At 45.9% G+C, this 26,194-nt stretch overlaps 1 protein-coding gene across 2 annotated transcripts; it reads left to right on the top strand.

The window, feature by feature from the left end:
* The first annotated feature begins 1,715 nt into the window (after positions 1-1,715).
* FAM219B (family with sequence similarity 219 member B) lies at positions 1,716-23,639 on the top strand. Of its 2 annotated transcripts, none has more exons than XM_056572692.1 (6): positions 1,716-2,184; positions 7,893-7,980; positions 13,715-13,799; positions 13,884-13,961; positions 18,999-19,047; positions 22,614-23,639. In XM_056572692.1, exons 1-6 carry the CDS (start codon positions 2,125-2,127, stop codon positions 22,767-22,769), a joined length of 516 nt encoding a protein of 171 aa, XP_056428667.1. In that variant the 5' UTR covers positions 1,716-2,124; the 3' UTR covers positions 22,770-23,639. The 2 variants fall into 2 exon arrangements, with proteins under 2 accessions (XP_056428667.1, XP_056428666.1); XM_056572691.1 differs by having other exon boundaries at positions 1,735-2,184; positions 22,611-23,637.
* The last annotated feature ends 2,555 nt before the right edge of the window (positions 23,640-26,194 follow it).

Here is a 26,194-nt window from a genome sequence, read left to right as displayed (position 1 = left end):
CGCACTGTGAAATAAAACCCTGCGCCATCTTGCTACACCCTGCGAGTTCCGGCAGGCTGGTCCCAACGTTAACAATAGCTTCAAAAGCATCTGGTTTGCAACAAGATGAAAAAACTTACCATGTGGCCCGATTGCCCCGGAACAACTCCCGCCATTGACACCGCAGCGTGTGTCCGCCCGTATCCTCCTCCACACAAGGAACCTAGGCAATGTAGGTAAGGTGGCCTTAACTGGGGAAGCCCCAAGTATAGCCTTAACAAGGGGGAAACTGAGGGACCAGGATCGCCCCAAGGACCCCAGAAGCCTGAGGTTTGGGGCCCTTGCATCTGCGATGTTCTTCCATCCTAGAAGAAAATAAATATGTGTGGTCTATTCCTGGGTTCCTGGGGGTCTTTATACACTAGAGGGCAGCTGGGGACTATTGAATTCATTGATTAGTGAATGAACTTGCATTCTGCATGTGTTGTACTGCAGTATATGTTCTTCTATTTCCGGGTCAGGAGAATCATTTAACCCATTGTGTGCCACCATAGGACAACAAGGAAATTATGGATCATAGCGACATTTAATGCATAGCATTACCAGGAAAGTCAGACAGCCTCATAATAAGGGAAATTATTTAAGGGGAATTATGAGTTCAATATGTAAAAGGATGTTGGTGACTAAATGTAAGTGCATGTGGGCACAATATATTTCAAAAGAGTAATAGGATAAGTCAGGGCTAAATTGAGCCCAACTATAAACATCCAGTATAAAATGGAAGTCATCCATAGACAGTGCATTCTGCACTGACATTTCATACAATGCATACATTAAATAGTTGAACAGAAAATGAGAACAACCAAAAACACCACAAAAAAGGCCCTAATTGCTGTAAAGCATTTTTTTTCTTTTTTCAAGCAGAAACTTTCCAAAAACTCCCAAGATCAATGGATGCAAGACTTAAGAAGCTGCTATCAAAAATAAGCGGTCTTATGTTAAAATGTAACATGACCTGTTAAAATGTTTTTAAAAAATGTTGCTAAAAGTTTGATTGAAATAGCTTTTGATTTCAGTAAATATGCTGCAAACACAACAAATGACAATTTTCAGTTCTTTACAACCTATATTAAGGCTGCATTCACACTATTAAATTAATCTGTTAAAAGATCCGTTATAAACATCTGTTAGAAAAGCCTTAAAGGGGTATTCCAGGCCAAAACTTTTTTTATATATCAACTGGCTCCGGAAAGTTAAACAGATTTGTAAATTACTTCTATTAAAAAATCTTAATTCTTCCAATAGTTATTAGCTTCTGAAGTTGAGTTGCTGTTTCCTGTCTAAGTACTCTCTGATGACTCACGTCCCGGGAGCTGTGCAGTTCCTATGGGGATATTTTCCCATCATGCACAGCTCCCGGGACGTGACATCATCATTGAGCAGTTAGACAGAAAACTTCAGAAGCTGTCACAAGAAACGGGTAAATTAACGGCCATTATTTTTAACATTGAAGTCTATGGCAAAAAATAAAAATAAAATAGTTTTTCACCTTAGAGTTTTTCACCAATAGAGTACCCCTTTAAGCCCGGCTTCTGTTAATGGCGGCTGCTCTCAGAGACTTCTTACATTTTCTGTCACACAGTTCTCAGTCTTTTTGGCGCACACAGTCGTGATTCACCTGCGCCACTTTTTAAAACACAGATCTATTCTATGGGATATACGTTTTAAAATGGGGGAACAGATACACCGCTTTTTCACATGGAGCGCCAAAATTTGCAAGATCGAAAACCGTTCCCAGGAATTCACTACAGTGACTAAATGAGTTTCAGACAAGCAGATTTCTCATTTGTGATGAGGTGATAGTTGTATTTATCAGTGAATTGGGAGAAATCCTTCCCGATTATGTGCGGTGTGAACTGCCTGGAGGATATAACCCCGGGAAATCCATGGATCTAACACACAATCCACCCGTGTCATTGGGGACAGGAGCCTGACGTCACGTGACTCTCCAAAACGTCCTCTACGAGCCACTCTAAAGGGCGTGACTACAAGTCATGTGGTCAGGATGGCAAGCTGCGGTTGGTGGAAGCCTGTTGATTCTTTTACATGGGTGGTGGAGGCGGCCGACCGGCCTGAGACAGCCGAATGGAGCCTGGTAGTCGGAGTGATACCGGACACCGCTCCGCTGCTGGGGACGGATCGCAGGTAACACCGGGATGATGGCTGCTATGGCCGGGGTTGTGTAGAGGAGGAGTATGGCGGCTGTGCTGGGCTCTGGGTGTGAATAGGAACTGCTGGAGCCGCAGGTGTACTGTGCGTGCACGGAGGTGAGCACCGGCTGCCGGGATGTATGTGCTCTCCGAAGGGATCGCTGCCCGGCAGGCTCCGGTCCCGTACGGCAGACTCCGGTGCCGTACGGCAGACTCCGGTCCCCTCTTCCTGGGTATTAGATGAGCGCTGACTGCAGGTGACATCTGCTCCGTGTTCCTCTTCCTGATCTCCCATCGGATAATATAGAACACGGATGTAGTGAAGGGTCAGTATTCATCAAGTAACCATACTACTCGCATAACATTTTCTTATTGACCCCAGTACTTACATGGACTGTCACCCAGCTTTCCCAGACTTCTGAAAACTAAGTTTAGCTGTGTATTGTTAGATAACTCAGCAGACCTCTATAGGGAAGCTGAGTGTAGGAGTTTTGATGTGCTTCTTGCCTTTGGTGGGGGATAAGACAGTGTAAGGACAGGTTTGTTTTTAATGTTAACAAAAAGGACTAGGAAATAAACTGTGGTGACAGATCTGATGTGGGGGTGGTGGTGGTGGTGGCAGATCTGATGTGGGGGTGCCGGTGACAGATCTGATGTGGGGGTGCCGGTGGTGGTGGTGGCAGATCTGATGTGGGGGGGGTGGCGGTGGCAGATCTGATGTGGGAGTGCCGGTGGTGGCGGTGGCAGATCTGATGTGGGGGTGGTGGCGGTGGCAGATCTGATGTGGGGGTGGCAGATCTGATGTGGCGGTGGAAGATCTGATGTGGCGCTGGCAGATCTGATGTGGGGGGTGCCGGTGGCAGATCTGATGTGGGGGGTGCCGGTGGCAGATCTGATGTGGGGGTGGCAGATCTGATGTGGGGGTGGCAGATCTGATGTGGGGGTGGCGGTGGCAGATCTGATGTGGGGGTGGTGGTGGAGGTGGCAGATCTGATGTGGGGGTGCCGGTGGTGGTGGCGGCGGCAGATCTGATGTGGGGGTGCCGGTGGTGGTGGCGGCGGCAGATCTGATGTGGGGGTGCCGGTGGTGGTGGCGGCGGCAGATCTGATGTGGGGGTGCCAGTGGTGGTGGTGGCGGCAGATCTGATGTGGGGGTGGTGGCAAATCTGATGTGGGGGTGCCAGTGGTGGTGGTGGCGGCAGATCTGATGTGGGGGTGGTGGTGGCGGCAGATCTGATGTGGGGGTGCCGGTGGGGGTGGTGGTGGCAGATCTGATGTGGGGGTGCCGGTGGTGGTGGCAGATCTGATGTGGGGGTGCCAGTGGTGGTGGTGGCGGCAGATCTGATGTGGGGGTGCCGGTGGTGGTGGTGGCGGCAGATCTGATGTGGGGGTGCCGGTGGTGGTGGTGGCGGCAGATCTGATGTGGGGGTGCCGGTGGTGGTGGTCGCGGCAGATCTGATGTGGGGGTGGTGGTGGTGGCGCCAGATCTGATGTGGGGGTGGTGGTGGCAGATCTGATGTGGGGGTGGTGGTGGGGGCAGGTCTGATGTGGGGATGCCGGTGGTGGGGGCAGGTCTGATGTGGTGGTGCCGGTGGTGGCGGCAGGTCTGATGTGGGGGTGCCGCTGGGGGTGGTGGTGGCAGATCTGGTGAGGGGGTGCCAAGGAGTCGATGCAACACCTGTTGACCAGAATATCAGATCATTCATGGATTAGAATTTATTTTTCATAGGCTAGGTTCACATTGACATTGTCTTCCGTTGCGATCAGATTCCATTCGGCTCTTATAAAAGCAGGTATACAATTAGAAGCCCTTGTAATTCATGGGTAAATGTTTTTTTATGTAAGGGATTCTTTTGATCGTGGTGAAATCTTTATCTACGAGGGGAGACTTGGTTATCGCAGAGATGTATTTACCTGTTGCATATCAGATTCCCTGACAAAGGACTATTCAGGGAGCCTGCAGGGGTCCTAGACTGACTGAATACAAAATCTGGCAGATCTGATGTGGGGGTGCCGGTGGTGGTGGTAGCAGATCTGATGTGGGGGTACCGGTGGTGGTGGGGGCAGATCTGATGTGGGGGTGGTGGTGGGGGCAGATCTGATGTGGGGGTGGTGGTGGCGGCAGATCTGATGTGGGGGTGCCGGTGGTGGTGGCAGATCTGATGTGGGGGTGCCGGTGGTGGTGGCAGATCTGATGTGGGGGTGCCAGTGGTGGTGGTGGCGGCAGATCTGATGTGGGGGTGCCGGTGGTGGTGGTGGCGGCAGATCTGATGTGGGGGTGCCGGTGGTGGTGGTGGCGGCAGATCTGATGTGGGGGTGCCGGTGGTGGTGGTGGCGGCAGATCTGATGTGGGGGTGCCGGTGGTGGTGGTCGCGGCAGATCTGATGTGGGGGTGCCGGTGGTGGTGGTGGCGGCAGATCTGATGTGGGGGTGCCGGTGGTGGTGGTCGCGGCAGATCTGATGTGGGGGTGGTGGTGGTGGCGCCAGATCTGATGTGGGGGTGGTGGTGGCAGATCTGATGTGGGGGTGGTGGTGGGGGCAGGTCTGATGTGGGGATGCCGGTGGTGGGGGCAGGTCTGATGTGGGGGTGCCGGTGGTGGCGGCAGGTCTGATCTGGGGGTGGTGGTGGCAGATCTGGTGAGGGGGTGCCAAGGAGTCGATGCAACACCTGTTGACCAGAATATCAGATCATTCATGGATTAGAATTTATTTTTCATAGGCTAGGTTCACATTGACATTGTCTTCCGTTGCGATCAGATTCCATTCGGCTCTTATAAAAGCAGGTATACAATTAGAAGCCCTTGTAATTCATGGGTAAATGTTTTTTTATGTAAGGGATTCTTTTGATCGTGGTGAAATCTTTATCTACGAGGGGAGACTTGGTTATCGCAGAGATGTATTTACCTGTTGCATATCAGATTCCCTGACAAAGGACTATTCAGGGAGCCTGCAGGGGTCCTAGACTGACTGAATACAAAATCTGGCAGATCTGATGTGGGGGTGCCGGTGGTGGTGGTAGCAGATCTGATGTGGGGGTACCGGTGGTGGTGGGGGCAGATCTGATGTGGGGGTGGTGGTGGGGGCAGATCTGATGTGGGGGTGGTGGTGGCGGCAGATCTGATGTGGGGGTGCCGGTGGTGGTGGCAGATCTGATGTGGGGGTGCCGGTGGTGGTGGCAGATCTGATGTGGGGGTGCCAGTGGTGGTGGTGGCGGCAGATCTGATGTGGGGGTGCCGGTGGTGGTGGTGGCGGCAGATCTGATGTGGGGGTGCCGGTGGTGGTGGTGGCGGCAGATCTGATGTGGGGGTGCCGGTGGTGGTGGTGGCGGCAGATCTGATGTGGGGGTGCCGGTGGTGGTGGTCGCGGCAGATCTGATGTGGGGGTGCCGGTGGTGGTGGTGGCGGCAGATCTGATGTGGGGGTGCCGGTGGTGGTGGTCGCGGCAGATCTGATGTGGGGGTGGTGGTGGTGGCGCCAGATCTGATGTGGGGGTGGTGGTGGCAGATCTGATGTGGGGGTGGTGGTGGGGGCAGGTCTGATGTGGGGATGCCGGTGGTGGGGGCAGGTCTGATGTGGGGGTGCCGGTGGTGGCGGCAGGTCTGATCTGGGGGTGGTGGTGGCAGATCTGGTGAGGGGGTGCCAAGGAGTCGATGCAACACCTGTTGACCAGAATATCAGATCATTCATGGATTAGAATTTATTTTTCATAGGCTAGGTTCACATTGACATTGTCTTCCGTTGCGATCAGATTCCATTCGGCTCTTATAAAAGCAGGTATACAATTAGAAGCCCTTGTAATTCATGGGTAAATGTTTTTTTATGTAAGGGATTCTTTTGATCGTGGTGAAATCTTTATCTACGAGGGGAGACTTGGTTATCGCAGAGATGTATTTACCTGTTGCATATCAGATTCCCTGACAAAGGACTATTCAGGGAGCCTGCAGGGGTCCTAGACTGACTGACTGAATACAAAATCTGGCAGATCTGATGTGGGGGTGCCGGTGGTGGTGGTAGCAGATCTGATGTGGGGGTACCGGTGGTGGTGGGGGCAGATCTGATGTGGGGGTGGTGGTGGGGGCAGATCTGATGTGGGGGTGGTGGTGGCGGCAGATCTGATGTGGGGGTGGTGGTGGCGGCAGATCTGATGTGGGGGTGGTGGTGGCGGCAGATCTGATGTGGGGGAGGTGGTGGCGGCAGATCTGATGTGGGGGTGCCAGTGGTGGAGGCGGCAGATCTGATGTGGGGGTGCCGGTGGTGGTGGCGGCAGATCTGATGTGGGGGTGCCGGTGGTGGTGGCGGCAGATCTGATGTGGGGGTGCCGGTGGTGGTGGCGGCAGATCTGATGTGGGGGTGCCGGTGGTGGTGGGGGCAGGTCTGATGTGGGGGTGCCGGTGGTGGCGGCAGGTCTGATGTGGGGGTGCCGCTGGGGGTGGTGGCAGATCTGATGTGGATGTGGAGGTGGTGGTGGTGGCAGATCTGGTGAGGGGGTGCCAAGGAGTCGATGCAACAACTGTTGACCAGAATATCAGATCATTCATGGATTAGAATTTATTTTTCATAGGCTAGGTTCACATTGACATTGTCTTCCGTTGCGATCAGATTCCATTCGGCTCTTATAAAAGCAGGTATACAATTAGAAGCCCTTGTAATTCATGGGTAAATGTTTTTTTTATGTAAGGGATTCTTTTGATCGTGGTGAAATCTTTATCTACGAGGGGAGACTTGGTTATCACAGAGATGTATTTACCTGTTGCATATCAGATTCCCTGACAAAGGACTATTCAGGGAGCCTGCAGGGGTCCTAGACTGACTGACTGAATACAAAATCTGGCAGATCTGATGTGGGGGTGCCGGTGGTGGTGGTGGCAGATCTTATGTGGGGGTACCGGTGGTGGTGGGGGCAGATCTGATGTGGGGGGTGTCGGTGGCAGATCTGATGTGGGGGTGGTGGTGGTTGCGGCAGATCTGATGTGGGGGTGGTGGTGGTTGCGGCAGATCTGATGTGGGGGTGGTGGTGGTTGCGGCAGATCTGATGTGGGGGTGGTGGTGGTTGCGGCAGATCTGATGTGGGGGTGGTGGTGGTTGCGGCAGATCTGATGTGGGGGTGGTTGCGGCAGATCTGATGTGGGGGTGATGGTGGTTGCGGCAGATCTGATGTGGGGGTGGTTGCGGCAGATCTGATGTGGGGGTGGTGGCAGATCTGGTGTGGGGGTGCCGGTGGTGGCGGCAGATCTGATGTGTGGGTGTCGGTGGGGATGTCGGGGGCAGATCTGGTGAGGGGGTGCCGGTGGAGTCGATGCAACAACTGTTGACCAGAATATCAGATCATTCATGGATTAGAATTTATTTTTCATAGGCTAGGTTCACATTGACATTGTCTTCCGTTACGATCAGATTCCCTTCGGCTCCTATAAAAGCAGGTATACAATTAGAAGCCCTTGTAATTCATGGGTAAATGTTTTTTTATGTAAGGGATTCTTTTGATCGTGGTGAAATCTTTATCTACGAGGGGAGACTTGGTTATCACAGAGATGTATTTACCTGTTGTATATCAGATTCCCTGACAAAGGACTATTCAGGGAGCCTGCAGGGGTCCTAGACTGACTGAATACAAAAGCTCCATGTAAAGTAAATGTACTAATGAGATTGATTTATGTAATGACTGTTCCTAGAGATTGTAATAATCCTCTTTCTCATCTGCACAGAGATGGACAATAGAGCTTAAGGGGCCAGGTGTGGAGAAAAAAGGGCCATATCTAATGAGCAAGGGTCCAACAATCCAGGCCAAGTTGCGTAAGTATTCACAGGGAGAAAAGATGGAGCAAAAACTTTTCCTAAAGATACCAGTTTGTTACATGTGTTACCAGTTGGATATATAATTATACAAAATAACAAGTTATCTATGTGTTTTACCTAGACATACATACAGCATTGTAAACAATCGGTGCTTCAAAACATTTATATTATTATTTATGATTTGTATTTTTGATTTAGGTAGTTGTTGCAAAGATGAAGCTCATGACCTTTTAAAGGGGTACTCCAGCCCTGAGACATCTTATCCCCTATCCAAAGGATAGGGGATAAGATGTCTCACCGCGGGGGTCCCACCGCTGGGGACCCCTGCAATCTTGTATTTGCCACCCACCTGTTTGAACTTCACGCCACGGTCCCAGCTAACAAACAGCCGGGTGGAGACCACGGGGTTGGAGCATCGTGACATCACGACTCCGCCCCCGTGTGACGTCACCCCCTGCCCCCACAATGCTAGTCTATGGGAGGGGGTGTGATAGGGGATAAGATGTCTCAGGGCCAGAGTACGCCTTTAACTGATATCATTAAAACCACCTGTCATCAAATTTTATCAACGTGGCAACTTGTTAGATATGGTAAAAACCTCCTTCCTTACCATCCCAGGGAGTCATTCCTGCCAGCAGTGATGGTAAACATTTATTGGGGAGTTATCCCATACCCAGCTATACCTAGGCCCATCTGCTGTGCTATAATCAGGCCCCCTCAGCATGATTGACAGCCCACGTCACCACTCTAAGCAAATGGAGCAAAGCGATGACGCGGGAAGACTGTCAACCACCCTAAAAGGGGCGTGATTACAGCGAGACTAGTGAGAATAGCCCCCCCCCCCTTCCATGGGACTACTTTAGAGCCAGCAGGGGACACTTTTAGGGTATGTTCAGACGAGCGCATCCACAGCATATTTTACGCTGCAGATCCGCTGCCAGAGGACCACTACAGGGTGTCTTTAGAAGTGCCTGCTCATAGTGTCAATACGCCGCTACTAGTAGACACAAGGCGATATACGAGACGCCATGCGCAGTAAACTCGCACATCGCGACTGCTCTGAACCTAGCAGGGGGAGTGGCCCCGATATGTGCGAGTACACCGCGCATGCGCGGCAACTCGCACATTATTGCAGTGTGTCTGCCGCTCCGAGCAGGCACATCTAAAGGCACCCTGTAGTGGTCCTCTGGCGGCGGGTCCACAGCGTAAAATACGCTGTGGATCCGCTCGTCTGAACGTTCCCTTAAACTATATATCCTCACCATCACTACGGGCAGGAACGTCTTCCAGGGATGGTGAGCAAGAAGTTTTCTCCACATATAACGCATTGCCACACATTATATATGGTAATATCTGATGACAGGTTTGTTATAAAGGGGCATTCCCAATATGACACAGTAAAAGGGGATGGTCTATATGCTGGGATCTTCACTGATCCCGAGAATAGAGGAAAATAGTACCTTCAATAAATTTAGCACAGCACACGTGTGCGGTCAGTGCCTCATTCATTCTCTGTGGGGCTTCTAAATATTGCTGAGCCTGCTGGCTCATATAGAGAGGTCCTAAATGTGGACCACCCCTTCTAAGACATCCATATGCTGACATAGGCCACGTAGAACGCCATGGTCTTCATGAGACATAGTGACCGACTTAGTGACATAGTAACTGATTGCTATGGGCAATGGAAGACTTTCCTGTACAAGGGTCCCCTGTCTTTGAAGTTTTATTAGGTTCCCCAGTGTGTTCAGAGAACAAACAGAAATGAAACCAGCCAGTAATGTTCTTGAAGTTATAGGGGATATATATGACATCCTGTGCAGAGTAAGGTTGACTAGTTGCCCATAGCAAAACAATCAGATTGCTTCTTTCATTTTTGCAGACCTTTTCAAAAATGAAAGAAGTGATCTGATTGGTTGCTATGGGCAACTCAGCAACTTTTCCTCTGCACAGGTTTTGATAAATCTCCCCCTATAGGTGCAGGATACTGACTTGTACATTCATGGTATACAGTATAGTGCAGTATTGGTGTATATTCTATTAAGAAACTGCTGAAAAGAAAATTGTTACTATAAATAATCCCGACCACAGGATTTGGTCCGGCAATAAAAACGGATATGGTTCAAAAATAAGCCGACAGGAGTCATTATCTGACTCCTTTAAATAATAGGGATATGGAAACGGATGGTTTTTACATTTTCTCGCTGGATCCAGCAGCCATATCACACAATTGTAATAGAAATGTAGATTTAAATGAAACCGGTCATCAGATTTAACCCTATAAAACAGTGATGTCAATCACTTGTCAAATGGTCTGTATGGTAATGCCCCGTAAGTTGTCCTAGTGGCATGCGGCATCCCTTTAATGACGCAGGGTATTTTCCGTTTTTTGCATTTTCATTTTTTCCTCGTCACCTTCTAAAAATCATAACACTTTCAATTTTGCACCTAAAAATCCATATTTTGGCTTATTTTTTTGCGCCACCAATTCTACTCTGCAGTGACATTAGTCATTTTACCCAAAAATTCACGGCGAAACGGAAAAAAAAATCATTGTGCGACAAAACTGAAGAAAAAATGCAATTTTGTAACTTTTGGGGGCTTCCATTTCTACACAGTACATTTTCCGGTAAAAATTCCATCTTCTCTTTATTCTGTAGGTCCTTACAGTTAAAATGATACCCTACTTATATAGGTTTGATTTTGTCGCGCTTCTGGAAAAAATCATAACTACATGCAGGAAAATGTATCCGTTTAAAGATGTTCTTTTCTGAACCCTATAACTTTTTTATGTTTCCGCATATGGGGCTCATTTTTTGTGCCGGGACCTGACATTTTTATTGGTATCATTTTTGTATTGATCGGACTTTTTGATCTCTTTTTATTCACTTTTATATGGTATAAAAAGTGGCCAAAAATACGCTATTTTGGATTTTTTTTTACGTGTGCTCCATTGACCGTGCGGTTTAATTAATGATATATTTTTATAGTTTGGACATTTAAGCACGCGGCGATACCACATATGTTTATTTTTATTTACACATATGTTTATTTTTATTTTTTTTTATTGGGAAAAGGGGGGGGGTGATTCTGACTTTTATAATGGAAGGGGTTAAATGATCTTTATTAACACTTTTATTTTTGCAGTGTTATAGCTCCCATAAGGGGCTATAACATTGCACACACTGATCTTCTACACAGATCACTGCCTGGCAACAGCCGTGCATTGATCAGTGTTATCGCCGCTCGACTGCTCCTGCCTGGATCTCAGGCACGGAGCAGTCATTCGGCGATCGTACAGCGAGGAGGCAAGTAGGGACCCTCCAGCTGTTCAGCAAGCTGTTCGGGACACTGCAATTTCATCTCGGCGGTCCCAAACAGCTCCACTGAGTTAACCAGCACAGTTTACTTTCACTTTAGATGCGGCAATCAACTTTGATCGCCGTGTCTGAAGGGTTAATACCGGGCATCACCGCGAACGGTGATGTCCGGTATTAGCCGCGGTCCCTGGCCTTTGATGACCAACGCGATATGACGCGGGGTCAGCGCATGACATATGCATACGTCATATAGCGGGAAGGGGTTAATACAGTCACCGCTGTTCTGACTGTAACCACTCTCACTGAAGTGTGGGATAGCCCGGGCAGCACCATCATCACAGCCCTACTTGCCCTGCTCAGGGAGCAGAACAGTGACACGGACTGTGCCTGGGCTGTCAATCACACCTAGAAGCCGTGGTTACAGTCCAAGCTAGTGTTTGCAAACCAGGGTGCCTCCAGCTGTTGCAAACTACAACTCCCAGCATGTCCGGACAGCCTTCCGCTGTCTGGGCATGCTGGGAGTTGTAGTTTTGCATCAGCCCGAGGCACCCTGGTTGGTAAACACTGGTCCAAGCCTTGGTGACTAGATGAAGATCTTCACATTTTTGATGGTCTGGAGGGCAACAGTAATGGGAATGATGGTAATAATGCAAATTCTGCCCTATATAAGGTGTACCCACCTGTTTATATAGGGTAAAATCTGGTGACAGGTTCCCTTTTAAAGGGGTATTCCAGGGAAAACTTTTTTTTTTTTTTTTATATCGACTGGCTCCAGAAAGTTAAACAGATTTGTAAATTACTTCTATTAAAAGTTCTTAAAGGGGTTGTGCGCTGCACTGCTTTTCGGAGCTCTGCACGCAGCGTCCGGAAGTTCATTACTCCGAACGCTGTGTGCGGGCTTCCGTGTTCGCGGCCGCCGGGCATGACGTCACGCCCGGCCCTCTCGTGACGTCACGCCCGCCCCTTCAACCAAAGTTTATGGGAAGGGGGCGCGACCTCTGTGACGTCACGCCCGGCGGCCGCAAACACGGAAGCCCGCACACAGCGTTCGGAGTAATGATCTTCCGGACGCTGCGTATAGCAAACCTCAAATGCATAGCAAACCTCCATAGCAAACCTCAAATGCTTTGGACACTTCCTGAGACAAGCAAAGGTGTCAACAGAGAGCACTGTTGTCAAAAATAAAATAACAACTCAACTTCAGTAGCTGATAACTACTGGAAGTATTAAGATTTTTTAATAGAAGTTATTTACAAATCTGTGTAACTTTCTGGAGCCAGTTGAGATATGTTTTTTTCCTGGAATACCTCTTTAAAGTCTAGCAGGCAGAAGCCTCTCACCTACACACTACACCCTGTGCATTCCTTAAGGTTGTTGTAAAACAAGGGCACATTTATAAGACAATGTAGATTTCAGAACTATCATCACCAGTGGCTATATAAAGGTTATAGTAAAATGAGTGTTCCCTGCTGAAGCTTCTTCTTTGTTACTGATTGGAAAATACCGTACTATAAAATCCAAGACTGGCCATATACTGGCAGCTGTCAGTCCCAATTCACATGTAAATGTCTGTTCTGCTCAGTCTGTCCCCATTAATTTTAACATTTGTAATATCTCTTTTAAATAAAATTTCCTGTGAAAGATCTGCAACTATAGATTTTTAAAATACATTGAGATATATATAAAATCAATATTTTTTTTTTTTTTTACTTTTCTGCACAAAAACCTAAAGTCCTGTGAGTTTTACTGTTGTGAAATGTCTGCGTTATTTCGACGTGTTTCCATACCCCATGGCCCAGATTTATCAAACTGTGTGAGAGAAAAAATAGAGGGATTTTCCCACAACAACCAATCACAGCTCAGCTAAGGAGCTGTGGTAAAGTGAAACCTGAGCTGTGATTGGTTGCTGTGGGAAAATCACTCTATTTTTATTTTTATTTTTCTCTCACACAGTTTGATAAATCTAAACCTATGTGCTTGTGCTAAGGCTGTGTTCACACGTTCAGTTTTTTTATTTCATTAATTAAATAAAAAGCCACAAACAGACCATTAATGTATGAAGGGGACTTCTCCTCTTTCCATATCCATTCCTGGCATGGTATTCACTAATTGCAGTAAAAAACCTGAATGTGTGAACAGATCCTAAGGAATTAGGTTTTCCTGTCAGGTAATCACAACGCCTGTATTAATTTTACAGGGTTATGGGTTGCGTTCCTATCTGACTAGCCCTGACTATGTCAAACAGGTTGTAGGAACTGGTATTTTAGGGAGTGCACCTTGACGGCCTTAGGCTTGTTGCTCTTATGCAAGAGGAGGTTCAGAAGTAGCAAATGTTAGATATTCTGAATGGGCATTACTGGAAATACTCGCCACGCTTGTATGCAGGACATAATACCAAGCTTTTCTCCTTTCAGAGAGGCAGCGAGACTTGGCACGGGCAGCTCTCAGAAAAAAAGGAATGCTTGGAGGAACAGGGAAAATGAAGGCTGCGCCTAAAAGGTAGAGCGTGCCAACAATAAGTTAGTACGTAGAGAGAGCTATGCGGTCATTTACGTGTGTGGTAATACATTTTCTGTGCTACAGGTCAGTAAAGTTTAACAAAGGATACGCAGCCCTCAGCCAAGCGTCTGATGAAACACTAGTCTCCCTGGATTCTGACAGGTACTCCTAGCAAGATGCTTTTAACATTACTTTGTTGTGTTTTATGTTTAACTGAAGCCATTAAATGAAAATATAGCTGGAAAATACATCCACATCAGAATCCTAGGAGAAGTTCAGAGCACAGCATAAAAACAAAAAATAAATAAAAAATATTCTAGTATAGGTATGAATTCCAACTTCTGCCTAACCTACATTAAAACGACTGTGTATATTGATCTATTTCTCTGCACTCCTGACATTTTGTTCGGCAGAAAATATTCCACCTTCTTAAAGCAGCGCTCCCCAACCAGTGTGCCTCCAGCTGTTGCAAAACTACAACTCTCGGCATGTATTGGCACACCTACATATTGTACCTATAGGAGACATCCCATTCTAAATCCATAGACATTATGGGGGGAGATTTATCAAAACCTGTGCAGAGGAAGAGTGGTACAGTTGCCCATAGCAACCAATCAGATTACTTCTTTCATTTTTAAAGAGTACTGGTAAAAATGAAAGAAGCGATCTGATTGGTGGCTATTGGCAACTGCACCACTCTTCCTCTAGACAGGTTTTGATAAATCTCCTCCTATCTGATCTAACTGGTTTCCCTCTTTGCTATTATAATAGCTTTTACTCTTTTAGTGTATGGTCACATACACATCGCATCCTCAGCATATTTGATGCTGCCGATGCACTGCCGACAGTCACAGAGCAAGCTTCCTGTTGCGGCCGGGTTTTCCTGTGTATCAGATCATGACTGCCAGCCGGAAATCTGCCGCTACGTGTGGACACATAGAGCTACCTACAGGGAGCATGGAGCTTGCTCTGCCGTCGCTCTGTGACTGACTGCAGCGCATCCGCAGTGTCAAATTCGCTGTGGATGCATTGTGTGTGATACTGCCCTTGGGAAGACTTTCTTCAAGATTTTGGGGGTGTCTGTGGGAATTTTTGCCCAATCATCCAGAAGAGTAATTGTGAGGTCAGACACTGATGTTGGATGATAGGGTCTGGCTCACAATCTCTGTTCTATTTTTTTTTTTTTTTCTTCTTTTTTTACAGGCTGTTTGTGTTGTTTTGCTCTAGTGGATTGCAATTGTTTTATTTACTTATTTTTTTGTTTCTGCTCAAAAAATGCATATGAAGATGCGTGTTGTATTTTTTCATATTGCAAATCATGTGATCTGAAGATACAATTGAAAAATTAAAACAAGAAGCCCAAATATCATAAAATAACATTAAAAAAAATCCTTTCCTCACCTCTCCAATTCCATGGTAATCCAGCACAGAAGCCCTAGTATCGCTCTGATCCCTATTTACTAGCTGCCATCATGTGACCCCCCTTGCAGCCAATCAGTGGCCTCAGCAGTCAAGTGCAATACTACTGACGTCGCCACCTCTCAGCCATGTGAACTAAGATGCCAGTATTATACCACATGACTGCTGTTTGTGAAACCCCCTATAGGCTTGTTCACACATACCATTTTGATGTAATTCTTGAGTGGATGATAAAGTGAGGGGATTATATAGGAAAGATTGTACTTCTTCCTTTTGCAAAAACTGCAATATGACTGCACCCTCTATGGACATAACATGAAATTACTAGAAACTGATCTTCAAAGTTTACTTACATTTAAAGCGTTATTGGCTTGAAAAAACTTTTAACATGCTAAAAGTTTTGATTCGTTGGAGTCTTGGTGCCGAGACCCCACACAATCCCTAAATGTAGCCAGGTGAAGCATGCAGCAGCGTGCTTCACTCTCCGCCTTAGCACTCAATCCGTCACTTTGCAGATGACTGGTTCCATAGAGTATAATGGAGCATGTTTCCTGCTATAAGCGCCTAGCTATGGGGTGAAGCACAGTACCCAATGCTTCTCCCAGCTATATGTAGGGATTGGTCGGGGTCTCAGACCCCAGCTGATCAAAACTTTTCAGGTACGCATGATATATCAAATGTTGTTTTTTTTTTTAAGAAAACATAACTTTTTTAGGCAGCATTATTTTAAAGCAGTGTTTCCCAACCACGGTGCCTCCAGCTGTTGCAAAACTACAACTCCCAGCATGCCCGAACAGCCTTCGGCTGTCCGGGCATGCTGGGAATTGTAGTTCTGCAACAGCTGGAGGTACCCTGGTTGGGAAACATTGCTTTAAACAGTAACATTTTAGTAAAAGGTGAACTTTCATTTTCTAGCTTTGAATTAAAATATTATTCGTTAGGAAAATAATGCTGTGATGCCGGGCCATCTTTAAGATCTTGCTATCAGTGCAGGGGTTCCTTGTATTTCTGTTAATGATTGTTTGTAGACTAACATTGCAGTGTAGGGTGGGGTGTGAGTTAGGGGAAGTAAAAGAGGAAAAAGGTTTCAGCTTGTTACAGTTGCTCTGGTCTAATTCTTAAAGGGACAGGAATCTTATAGGGATATTCCAGCAAAATCTGACTAGAGTCAACTAGAAAAAAAATTGTGCCTTTCCCTTTAACCATCTTTATGCCCAGATGCAAGATGGGAAGAGAGTAGGCATGTTTTTGCTAAACCAGTTGTCCTACAGCCAGGCATGGGGAACTGAAGTGATAGTGTTTCTCCTTCTTAAAGGGGTACTCCACTGGAAAACATTATTATTTTTTTAAATCAACTGGTGCCAGAAAGTGAAATAGAGTTGTAAATTACTTCTATTAAAAAAAAACATAATCCTTTCAGTACTTATCAGCTGCTGTATGATCCGCAGGAAGTTATTTTCTGTTGAGTTTCCTTTCTGTCCTTTCTGTCAGTGCTTTCTGCTGACACCTCTCAGGAACTGTCCAGAGCAGGAGTGGTTTGCTATGGGGATTTATTTCTACTCTGGGCAGTTCCTAAAATGGACAGAGGTGTCAGTAGAGAGCACTGTGGTTAGACAGAAAGGAAATTCAAAAAGAAAAGAACTTCCTGTGGAGCATACAGCAGCTGATAAGTACTGGAAGGATTAAGATTTTTAAATAGAAGTAATTTACAAATCAGCTTCATTTTCTGGCACCAGTTGGTTTAGAAAAAAAAATGTTTTCCAGTGGAGTACCCCTTTTAATGCTCTCTGGGGAAAAAGTTATGCAAACTAGCTCTCCTCCAGAAAGAACAACGCTGTCTCTAGTGCGGTTTGGACATGGCTACCTTGTAAGTCAGTGTCGATGAAGAAAGCCCAACTTGTTTATGGCTTCCACCAGGGCTGCTAAATTTGAGGTTGGCCAACATAAAAAAGCAGTGCATGCAATTTTTTGGGCACCTACTGCTTTAACACTACCCAACCAGTTTCGGTCTTGAGGTTCTGTGTTGCCTACACTTAAAGGGGTACTCCACCCCTAGACATCTATTCAAAGGATAGGGGATAATATGTCTGATAGCGGGGGTTCCGCTGCTGGGGACCCCCGTGATCTCCCTGTGGCACCCCAGACATCCGGTGCACGGAGCAAACTTCGCTACCTGCCGGATGACTGGCGATGCGGGGAGGAGGCTTGTGACGTCATGGCCACGCCCCCCCAAATGCAAATCTATATATGGGCAAGGGCGTGATGGCCCTCACACCCCCTCCCATAGACTTGCATTGAGGGGGCACAGCCGTGACGTCACAAGCCTCCGGCGCTGCACCCGATGCTCTAAACAAACGCCGGGTACAGCAGGGAGATTGCGGGTGTCCCCAGTGGTCAGACATCTTATCCTCAGACATCCTCGATCAGACATCTTATCCTCTATCCTTTGGATAGCACCCCTTTAACCATTTGGCCAATATGCATAAACTCAGTGCCATGTATAATGGGCCTATCTATTACCAGTGACCCCTCTCATAGATACTTTAGCCAAAAGTATTCAGACCCTTTACTTTTTGCGTATGATGTCTAAAGGTTTGTACACCTGGAGTTAGGGATTTCCTGCCATTCTTCTTTGCAGATCCTCTGTCAGGTTGGATGGGGACCGTCGGTGAAAGCCATTTTCAGGTCTCTCCAGAGATGTCCAGTTGGGTTGAAGTCATGACTCTGGCTGGGCCACACAAAGACATTCACAGACTTGAATTTGTATTTCCTAGTTCAACTTTAAAAACTTGTTTGAATATTAGCATATTTTCCCTTTTGGTTCCAGTGTTTTTATACATTGTGAATTGTTAGGTTAGGCCTCCCTTACAGCGTGCATTTATTTTGTATAACTCCTAGGTTATGTTGTTGCTCTTCGACACCCCGCCCCCTCCCCACCCCTCCTCCAATTAGTCCTGATTTCCAATTAGAGACTGTTATAAGGAGCATAGTATTTCCAATATTTGAGTTTCTTACTCCATAGACTATATGTAATGTGTGTACCTGGTCTTGGTTACACATGGGCTAGGGAGCAGCTGGAGTCTATTGGTTATATGATAATGCATAGTTTACAGAGAGAGAAAATAACTCCAGCCCAGCCTTATGATAATCGGGTACGGTTACATAATGCATTGTGTGCCAGGAAAGAGAACCTGCTTCTGTGGATGAATTCTAGTCTCGCCACATAAGGCTGCAGTATAGCTCACGACTAGGTTTTTCTATATCGGACACAAGAAAAATCATGGCCAGTTTAAAAGCCAATTAACCTATTAATATATTTTTGGAGTAAGAAACGAACCGGAACACTAAGGGAAAGAAGAAATGCTAGAGCAGTGTTTCCCAACCACTGTGCCTCCAGCTGTGGCCAAACTACAACTCCCAGCATGCCCGGACAGCCTTTGGCTGTCCGGGCATGCAGGGAGTTGTAGTTTGGCCACAGCTGGAGGCACCCTAGTTGGGAAACGCTGTGCTAGAGGTTAGATTCAGCCAGGGATCCCAGTGTTGCAGGATCACAGCACCAACCATGAGCTGCTTAGCATTATCTGTTTGTGTTCTGATCAAACCATATACTAATATGTTCTGACTGTTTCATTATATGCTGGAGTGAACTATCTTTGTGCCCTGAAGAGAGAACTATACTAAATGTATTTTTATTTTTTCCTCATTTTCTCCTCTTCTCCTATCTGTGCCCTGTTGGCTTTGCTGCATTCCGCCTTTTATTTCCTGCCTTTCCTGTTGTAGTGACGTGGAGTTGGAATCTCGATGCTCTTCTGGATATTCCTCAGCAGAGGTAAGGTTACATTTAAACAGACATCTCCTTGTTGTTGTAGGTCATAAAGTGAAGGGCCACCTTTATAATAATCTGCAGCTGGCCATAGGTTCTTTATACACCACACGAAAAAAGAGAGAGAAAAAAAAAAGTTAAAACTGCAAAAAAAGTACTCACTCACTTGCCATAACATTAAAACCACTGACAGATGACATGAACAAATTGTTTTATATTGTTATAGCAAGATGGGTAAAATGGGCAAGAATAAGCATTTGATCATCTTTTAACAGGGGTCAACTTGTGATAGATAGATGATTGACAGCTTCTGTGGGGTGTTTCTTGTAGGCACTGGTCCAAGGAAGGACAACCAGGGGACTGGCAACAGGGTTATAGGTGTCTAAGGCTTATTGATGTGCATGGGTAGCAAAGACTTGCATGCCTGGCCTGATCCCATTCAAGAGCTACTGTAGCAAAAAGTCAGGTGCGTGTGCATCAATACCTTCAGGAAGAAGCTAGGATGCACTATGGGAAAAAGGCAAGCCTGCTGAGGCAGTGTTCTGTTGGGAAGCCTTGGGTCCAGGCATTCACTTTTTTCACATTTATCTTACACTTTTTTCCCTCAGGGAACTATTTATAGCAATCATCAGATTGCTAACAGTGTTCAGTGGTATACATAGCCATAGCACTGATCAGTAATATCGGTGATCTTCTTCTCTGGTCTGCTCGATGTCAGACCGGGAAAAGAAGAGCAGCAGAGGCAGGTGAGGAGACCTTCGCCATTGCTGCACATACAGTGATCTGTATTGATCACAGCATCTGAGGGGTTAATGGTGGACATCAGCACTAGAGATAAGCGAACTTCCAGTAATTCGATTCGTCACAAACTTCTCGGCTCAGCAGTTGCTGAGTTCAGCTTTCAGGTGCTCCGGTGGGCTGGAAAAGGTGGATACAGTCTTAGAAGATGGATACAGTCATAGGAGACTCTCTCCTAGGACTGTATCCACCTTTTCCAGCCCACCGGAGCACCTGAAAGCTGAACGCATTTATGCAGGCTAAAGTCAGAAACTGCCGAGCCGAGAAGTTTGTGACGAATCGAATTACTGTAAGTTTGCTCATCCCTAATCAGCACGATTTCTGATGATCGCCATTACCAGTGGGTCCCTGGCTGTTGATGGCAGCCGGGACCTGCTGTGCATGATGCAAGCACCACTTTGGTGCTGACAACATGTATAGGAGGTAAATATGGTGCATTAAGTACTATCACATCAGGACGTACATTTACATCCAATGTCCTTAAGGGGTTAAAGGGATTTTCCACCCTTGGTTAAGAAAATAAAAAATGAATGAATAAAATTAATCGGGCAGTGAACGATGGGGCAAAAAAGTAAAATAAATATATATATTTTACAAAAAAGAAAGTTGCAACAGCACAATTGGTCAAAAAATGGAGGCTCTTAGCGCACTTTTTGATCAAAATGTGTCCCCCCATCCACCACGCGGAGGTGGCCTCATATCGGATGGGACCCTAACATAACTCACCTCACCTCTGCTCTGCATATAGCCTCTGACTGTGTGACATGTTGGATCAGCCATTGACTAAACCACCTCCAGTCTGAGAGGGGTGGGGTGCACGGCTAAAGAGGGTGCCACACCCCCCCAACTTACAAAGTAAAAACAAAAGGAAAAATAGCCAGCACAACAACCTAATACACAGGTGCCCGCTGCTGTGGCAAATACAAAATGTACAAAAAAGAAAGTTGCAACAGCACTCTTGGTCAAAAAATTGAGGCTCTTAGTGCACTATATAAGGTGGTGTGTGTGTGTGTGTGTGATAGAGATATATATATATATAATATATCTCTATCTATCTCTCTATCACACACACACACCACCTTACCCCCCCACCCCCGCTTCTTACAATGGCAATTGACTGCTAAGACTGATTAGCTGTAGAATTCAGTGCTAATTTTCTCAAGGATATTATCACCTACACAATAAGTGCTTTTATGTTATGGTTGATTATTTTTTTTTTCTCTAATATACACCCCCTGACTGTATATTCCCACCCACTGTTAAAATTAAGTTCATGCCCATCTGACTGATTCCCTGAATTGTCAGACAAATATAAACACACATATCTCAGGAACAGGGGTATAAAGAAACTGTAAAATGGTGTGTGATCAGGGCACCCTAAGATATTTAATAAATCATATTTTTTTTTTTTTTTTTAAAAGTCCTCTTTTTAAAGGGGTACTCCGCCCCTAAACATCTTATGCCCTATCCAAGATGTCTGATCGTGGGGACCCCCGCGATCTCGGCTGTGGCACCCCACCATACATTCTGTGCACGGAGCGAACTTTGCTCCGTGCCGAATGACTGGCAATGCAGGGCAGAGGCTTGTGGCATCACTGTACTGCCCCGCTCGTGATGTCACGGCCATGCCCTCTCAATGCAAGTCTATGGGAGGGGGCATGGCGGTCGACACGCCCCCTCCCATAGACTTGCATTGAAGGGGCGTGGCTGTGACGTCAGGAGAGGGGCACGGTTGTGATGCCATGATCCTCCAAAGCTGCACCTGAAGTTCTAAACGAACGCCAGGTGCAGCAGGGAGATCGCGTGGGATCCCCGCGATCAGACATCTTATCCCCTATCCTTTTGGATAGAATATCTGATCCTTGGTTAATATGACATGTACTAAGCGGCCATACCATACTAATACCTTGTGTGAATATTCCAGTTATTGGCATCAGAAGGGGGTGGATACACGTAAAGAGGTTATGGGAAACAGATGACAAAATTCCATGCATTTACTCGTGGAAATTGAAATTTCATATATAAAAAAAAAGTGCTCACAGACAGATGTTACTTTAAAGGGGTATTCCAGGCAAAACCTTTTTTTATATATATTAACTGGCTCCGCAAAGTTAAACAGATTTGGAAATTACTTCTATTAAAATCTTAATCCTTCCAATAGTTATTAGCTTCTGAAGTTTTCTGTCTAACTGCTCAATGATGATGTCACGTCCCGGGAGCTGTGCATGATGGGAGAATATCCCCATAGGAACTGCACAGCTCCCGGGACGTGAGTCATCAGAGAGCAGTTAGACAGAAAACAGCAACTCAACTTCAGAAGCTAATAACTATTGGAAGGATTAAGATTTTTTAATAGAAGTAATTTACAAATCTGTTTAACTTTCCGGAGCCAGTTGATATATAAAAAAAAGTTTTGTCCTGGAATACCCCTTTAATATCTAGTGTATTGATTTCTGTGTGTTCTTTAAGACTGTGTTTACTGCCCTTGAAGAATAGGCTGAGGACTGCAGAAACTGTAATACCTTGACTTATTACCATATTCCGGTTATGAATATCTGTGAGCCGTATACAGGTTGCTGTTGTATAGTCATCAGACAGCAGGGGGAGCTGTTGGGTGTACCCTGACTTCCCAGGGTCTACCATCAGAGCCCACCTGACTGCCGGATGTAAACTGACTGACTTTTAGTTTTGTCATTGAATGCCTTTTTGTTTCATAAATAAAAAATGTATTTTGTTCGAGGTTATAATGGGATTCATGGTTGTTTCTATAGCAGGTCTCACAAGATCTTAACAGGCAACTTCTCCAGGATGGTTATCACTTGGATGAGATTCCAGATGATGAAGATCTAGACTTGATACCACCCAAGCCTGTACGTTCATTCTCCTGTCCATGCTGCTTAGGGGAATCTTGGTCGTGCTGCATCCAGTGATCACATAAGGGGAAATATATGCATTGTCCCTCCTGTCATCCACTAGCTGCCGCCTCGGCTTTCTCTGATATTGGGAGGTCACTGATCAGATGGTCTATAGAACTGGCCTGTATGGATAGATGACCTTCATGTGACATGGGAAAGATAGGGGCTCTATATACAGAATGCCTCTATGCAATGCCTGGCTTTGTTACATTCACTTAAAACACTATATACAGTATCGCCAAAGGCCCCAGCTTGAAGAGAAATTGAAGGAACTGCTATTTACCTTGTGACATGACAATCTTTTCCAAAGACGTAACCTATGGTGCTTATATAATAGTACACAGAGCCACCAGAAGGAACCTGCGAACAGTGATTCCAAAGACTCTAAATCTCTGCATTGATGATCTGAGTGCCCTGGTTTTGTACTGAATGTGTATGCGCAATTGGATCAAATTTTGGCTGCAGGCTGTGTACTTAACATACTGTGTTAACACCCATCTGTCCTAAATCTGTTACGTCATGGAGAGTTTACATAACACAACTGGCCGTTACAATGGAGTTACTGACTATGGACTGTGTAAGAATTTGAAGCTGATGGGAGATATATATAATTGCTGTGTCTATCCAAATCTTTCTGTGGTCCCTTCTGTTACAGATTTAGGAAGTTGTGTAAGTACAAGTAAGGCGGACATAACTGTTTACATAATGTAAAGCGACACTTCCGTTAAGACTGAAGTGTTACATGTTACACTTGTATGTGTTTAGCAAGAACTAGAATGTGAAGGCACTGTTCTCAGACAACTCTAAGACTTATTTTCACCTAAATGTTTTCAGAGGTTGTATCTTTAATAAACACTATTTCTGTTTTATGTACTTTTTGTGCTTTATTGAAGACATATGTAATATGATAGTTTAGAAAAAACATGATGTATGCACTTGTAGCTGATGTAATGGGGGGAGGGAATCTGTCAAAATCCAATTTGGACAGCATTTGTATGTGAACTCCATACTGACCAGCTCCTAAACATGTGTTGTTTATTACTATGGAATGGGTTTAAAGGAAATCTGTCACCAGTGTCACCTGTACTAACCTGTTGGTACAGAGATTACAACGGTACTCGCCTTGTCCCGCTCCATGCAGTCGTTCTTTGGTATCTTCAGCACTGGGTCCGGCTTGGAGCATGGGCGGAGTTTAGTGACATCACCGCTGCAGTTCTCTGCTGGGTTCCACTGTACCGACAGGTTAGTGCAGGGGACACTGTTGACAGATTTCCTTTTAAAACGCAATAACATTTAATAGAAATGTAACTCTTTTCATAAAGTATCCATTAAAGAGATGCCTTTTATAGCTTGTGAGGAGTTAGATCCATTAAACAAATGTTTATCAGTGACATCTGTTGCCTACTGTATGTTTTATAATGGCATCCATTAAATGGATACATCATGAAAGCATCAGTAAGTGAAGGTGGGCTAGCACTCCTCTGTCCTCTCTCCTGTCCGGATAGCACGCCCCTGTCCTCTCTCCTGTCCGGATAGCACGCCCCTGTCCTCTCTCCTGTCCGGATAGCACGCCCCTGTCCTCTCTCCTCTCCGGATAGCACGCCCCTGTCCTCTCTCCTCTCCGGATAGCACGCCCCTGTCCTCTCTCCTCTCCGGATAGCACGCCCCTGTCCTCTCTCCTCTCCGGATAGCACGCCCCTGTCCTCTCTCCTCTCCGGATAGCACGCCCCTGTCCTCTCTCCTCTCCGGATAGCACGCCCCTGTCCTCTCTCCTCTCCGGATAGCACGCCCCTGTCCTATCAGACGGATAAGTTGCCAGCACGGTAGTACCCCTTTAATGTTTTGCCAAGATGTACAACATATAAAAAGTTTTTGAATCTGACAGTGCCCATTTAAGGGTCTACTATATTGAATGTGGTGTTGAGGATAGATCGCTTAAACAGATATTAAAAAGATGCCTGAGACAGATAGTGGGAAGTGTAAAGTAACACTGACCAGGGAGGGCTCCTGTAAGGGCATGGTCACATGTGCCTTATTTTGCTGAGTATTTTCTGCTGCTGATAATGCTATTCAATTACTTAAATGGGTAGAAAAATATGCTTCCGCAAAATACGGTACGTGACCCTACCCTTAAAGGAACCGGGACCACTAAATACTGTTATATTCTTATTGGAATTGTAATGTTAAGAACAATCATGCAGCAGTGCCACATAGTGTAACACTTTTTGTGCCTCAATGGAGAAATGTAATATTATTGCTATACTAATGTAAGTAGAGAACAGTAAACTTGATTTAGGAGATTTATCAAAACCTGTGCAGAGGAAAAGCTAACCAGTTGCCCATAGCAACCAGATTACTTAATTTTCAGAGGCCCTTTTAACCTCTTAAAGGGTACCTCTCATCAAAAAAACTTTTGATATATTATAGATAAATGTATGCAGAATAACTTTACAATTGCATGTTATTAAAAAATATGCTTCTTTCTATTTAATTTTCCACTTTGAAGAAATGACCACTAGGGGTCTCCCTACCAGTCTTGGCAGCAAGCATTTCAGACTCATGCTGGAGTCCTAAACACTACGAGCTGCCAGTCTGCTTTGTTCACAAAGGAGAACACTCAGAGCTGCCAGCCTGCTTTGTTCAGTCTGTTTGGCTGTGAACAAAGCAGGCTGGCCGCTCTGAGTGTTTAGGACTCCAGCATGAGTCAGAAATACTTGCTGACAGGACTGATCGGGTAAAATACAATAGAAAGAAACATATTTTTCATTAACATGCTATTGGAAAGTTATTCAACATTCATTAATCTAAAATATATCAAGTTTATTTGAGAGGTACCCTTTAAGGACGCAGGGCATGCCTGTACACCCTGCGCCCAGTCCCGATGTTTAAAACAGGGTCATGCTGTGACCCCACATCACACCGGGTCGGTCCCGGCTGCTATTCATAGCCGGGACCCTGGGCTAATAGCGCGCGGCACCGATCGTTGTGCCGCGCGCTATTAACCCTTCAGACGCAGCGATCAAAGTTGCTCACCACACCGAAAATGAAGGTAAAAGTTTCCCGGCAGCTCAGTCGGGCTGATTAGGACTATCGCAATAAAATCACGATGTCCCGATCAGCTAGGACGCGAGCAGAGGCCCCCTTACCTTACTTCGTCGCGTCCGATCAGCGTTTGATTGCTCCAAGCCTGAGCTACAGGCTTGAGCAATCAACCCCCTATTACGCTGATCCATGCAAAGCTATGGCTTTGCAGGGATAAGGGTAAAAGATCAGTGTGTGCAGTGTTATAGCCCCCTATGGGAGCTATAAAGCTGCAAAAAAAAGTTAAGATCATTTAACCCCTTCCCTAATAAAAGTTTGAATCACCCCCCTTTTCCCATAAAAAAAACTGTAAATAAAAATAAAACATATGTGCTATCGCCGCGTGTGTAAATGTCCGA

This window comes from Hyla sarda, chromosome 4 (genome assembly GCF_029499605.1).
Source record: "Hyla sarda isolate aHylSar1 chromosome 4, aHylSar1.hap1, whole genome shotgun sequence".
In the NCBI taxonomy this organism is placed as follows: Eukaryota; Metazoa; Chordata; class Amphibia; order Anura; family Hylidae; genus Hyla; species Hyla sarda.
Note: the sequence above shows the minus strand (reverse complement) of the source record. Positions and strands in the feature narration are given on the sequence as shown.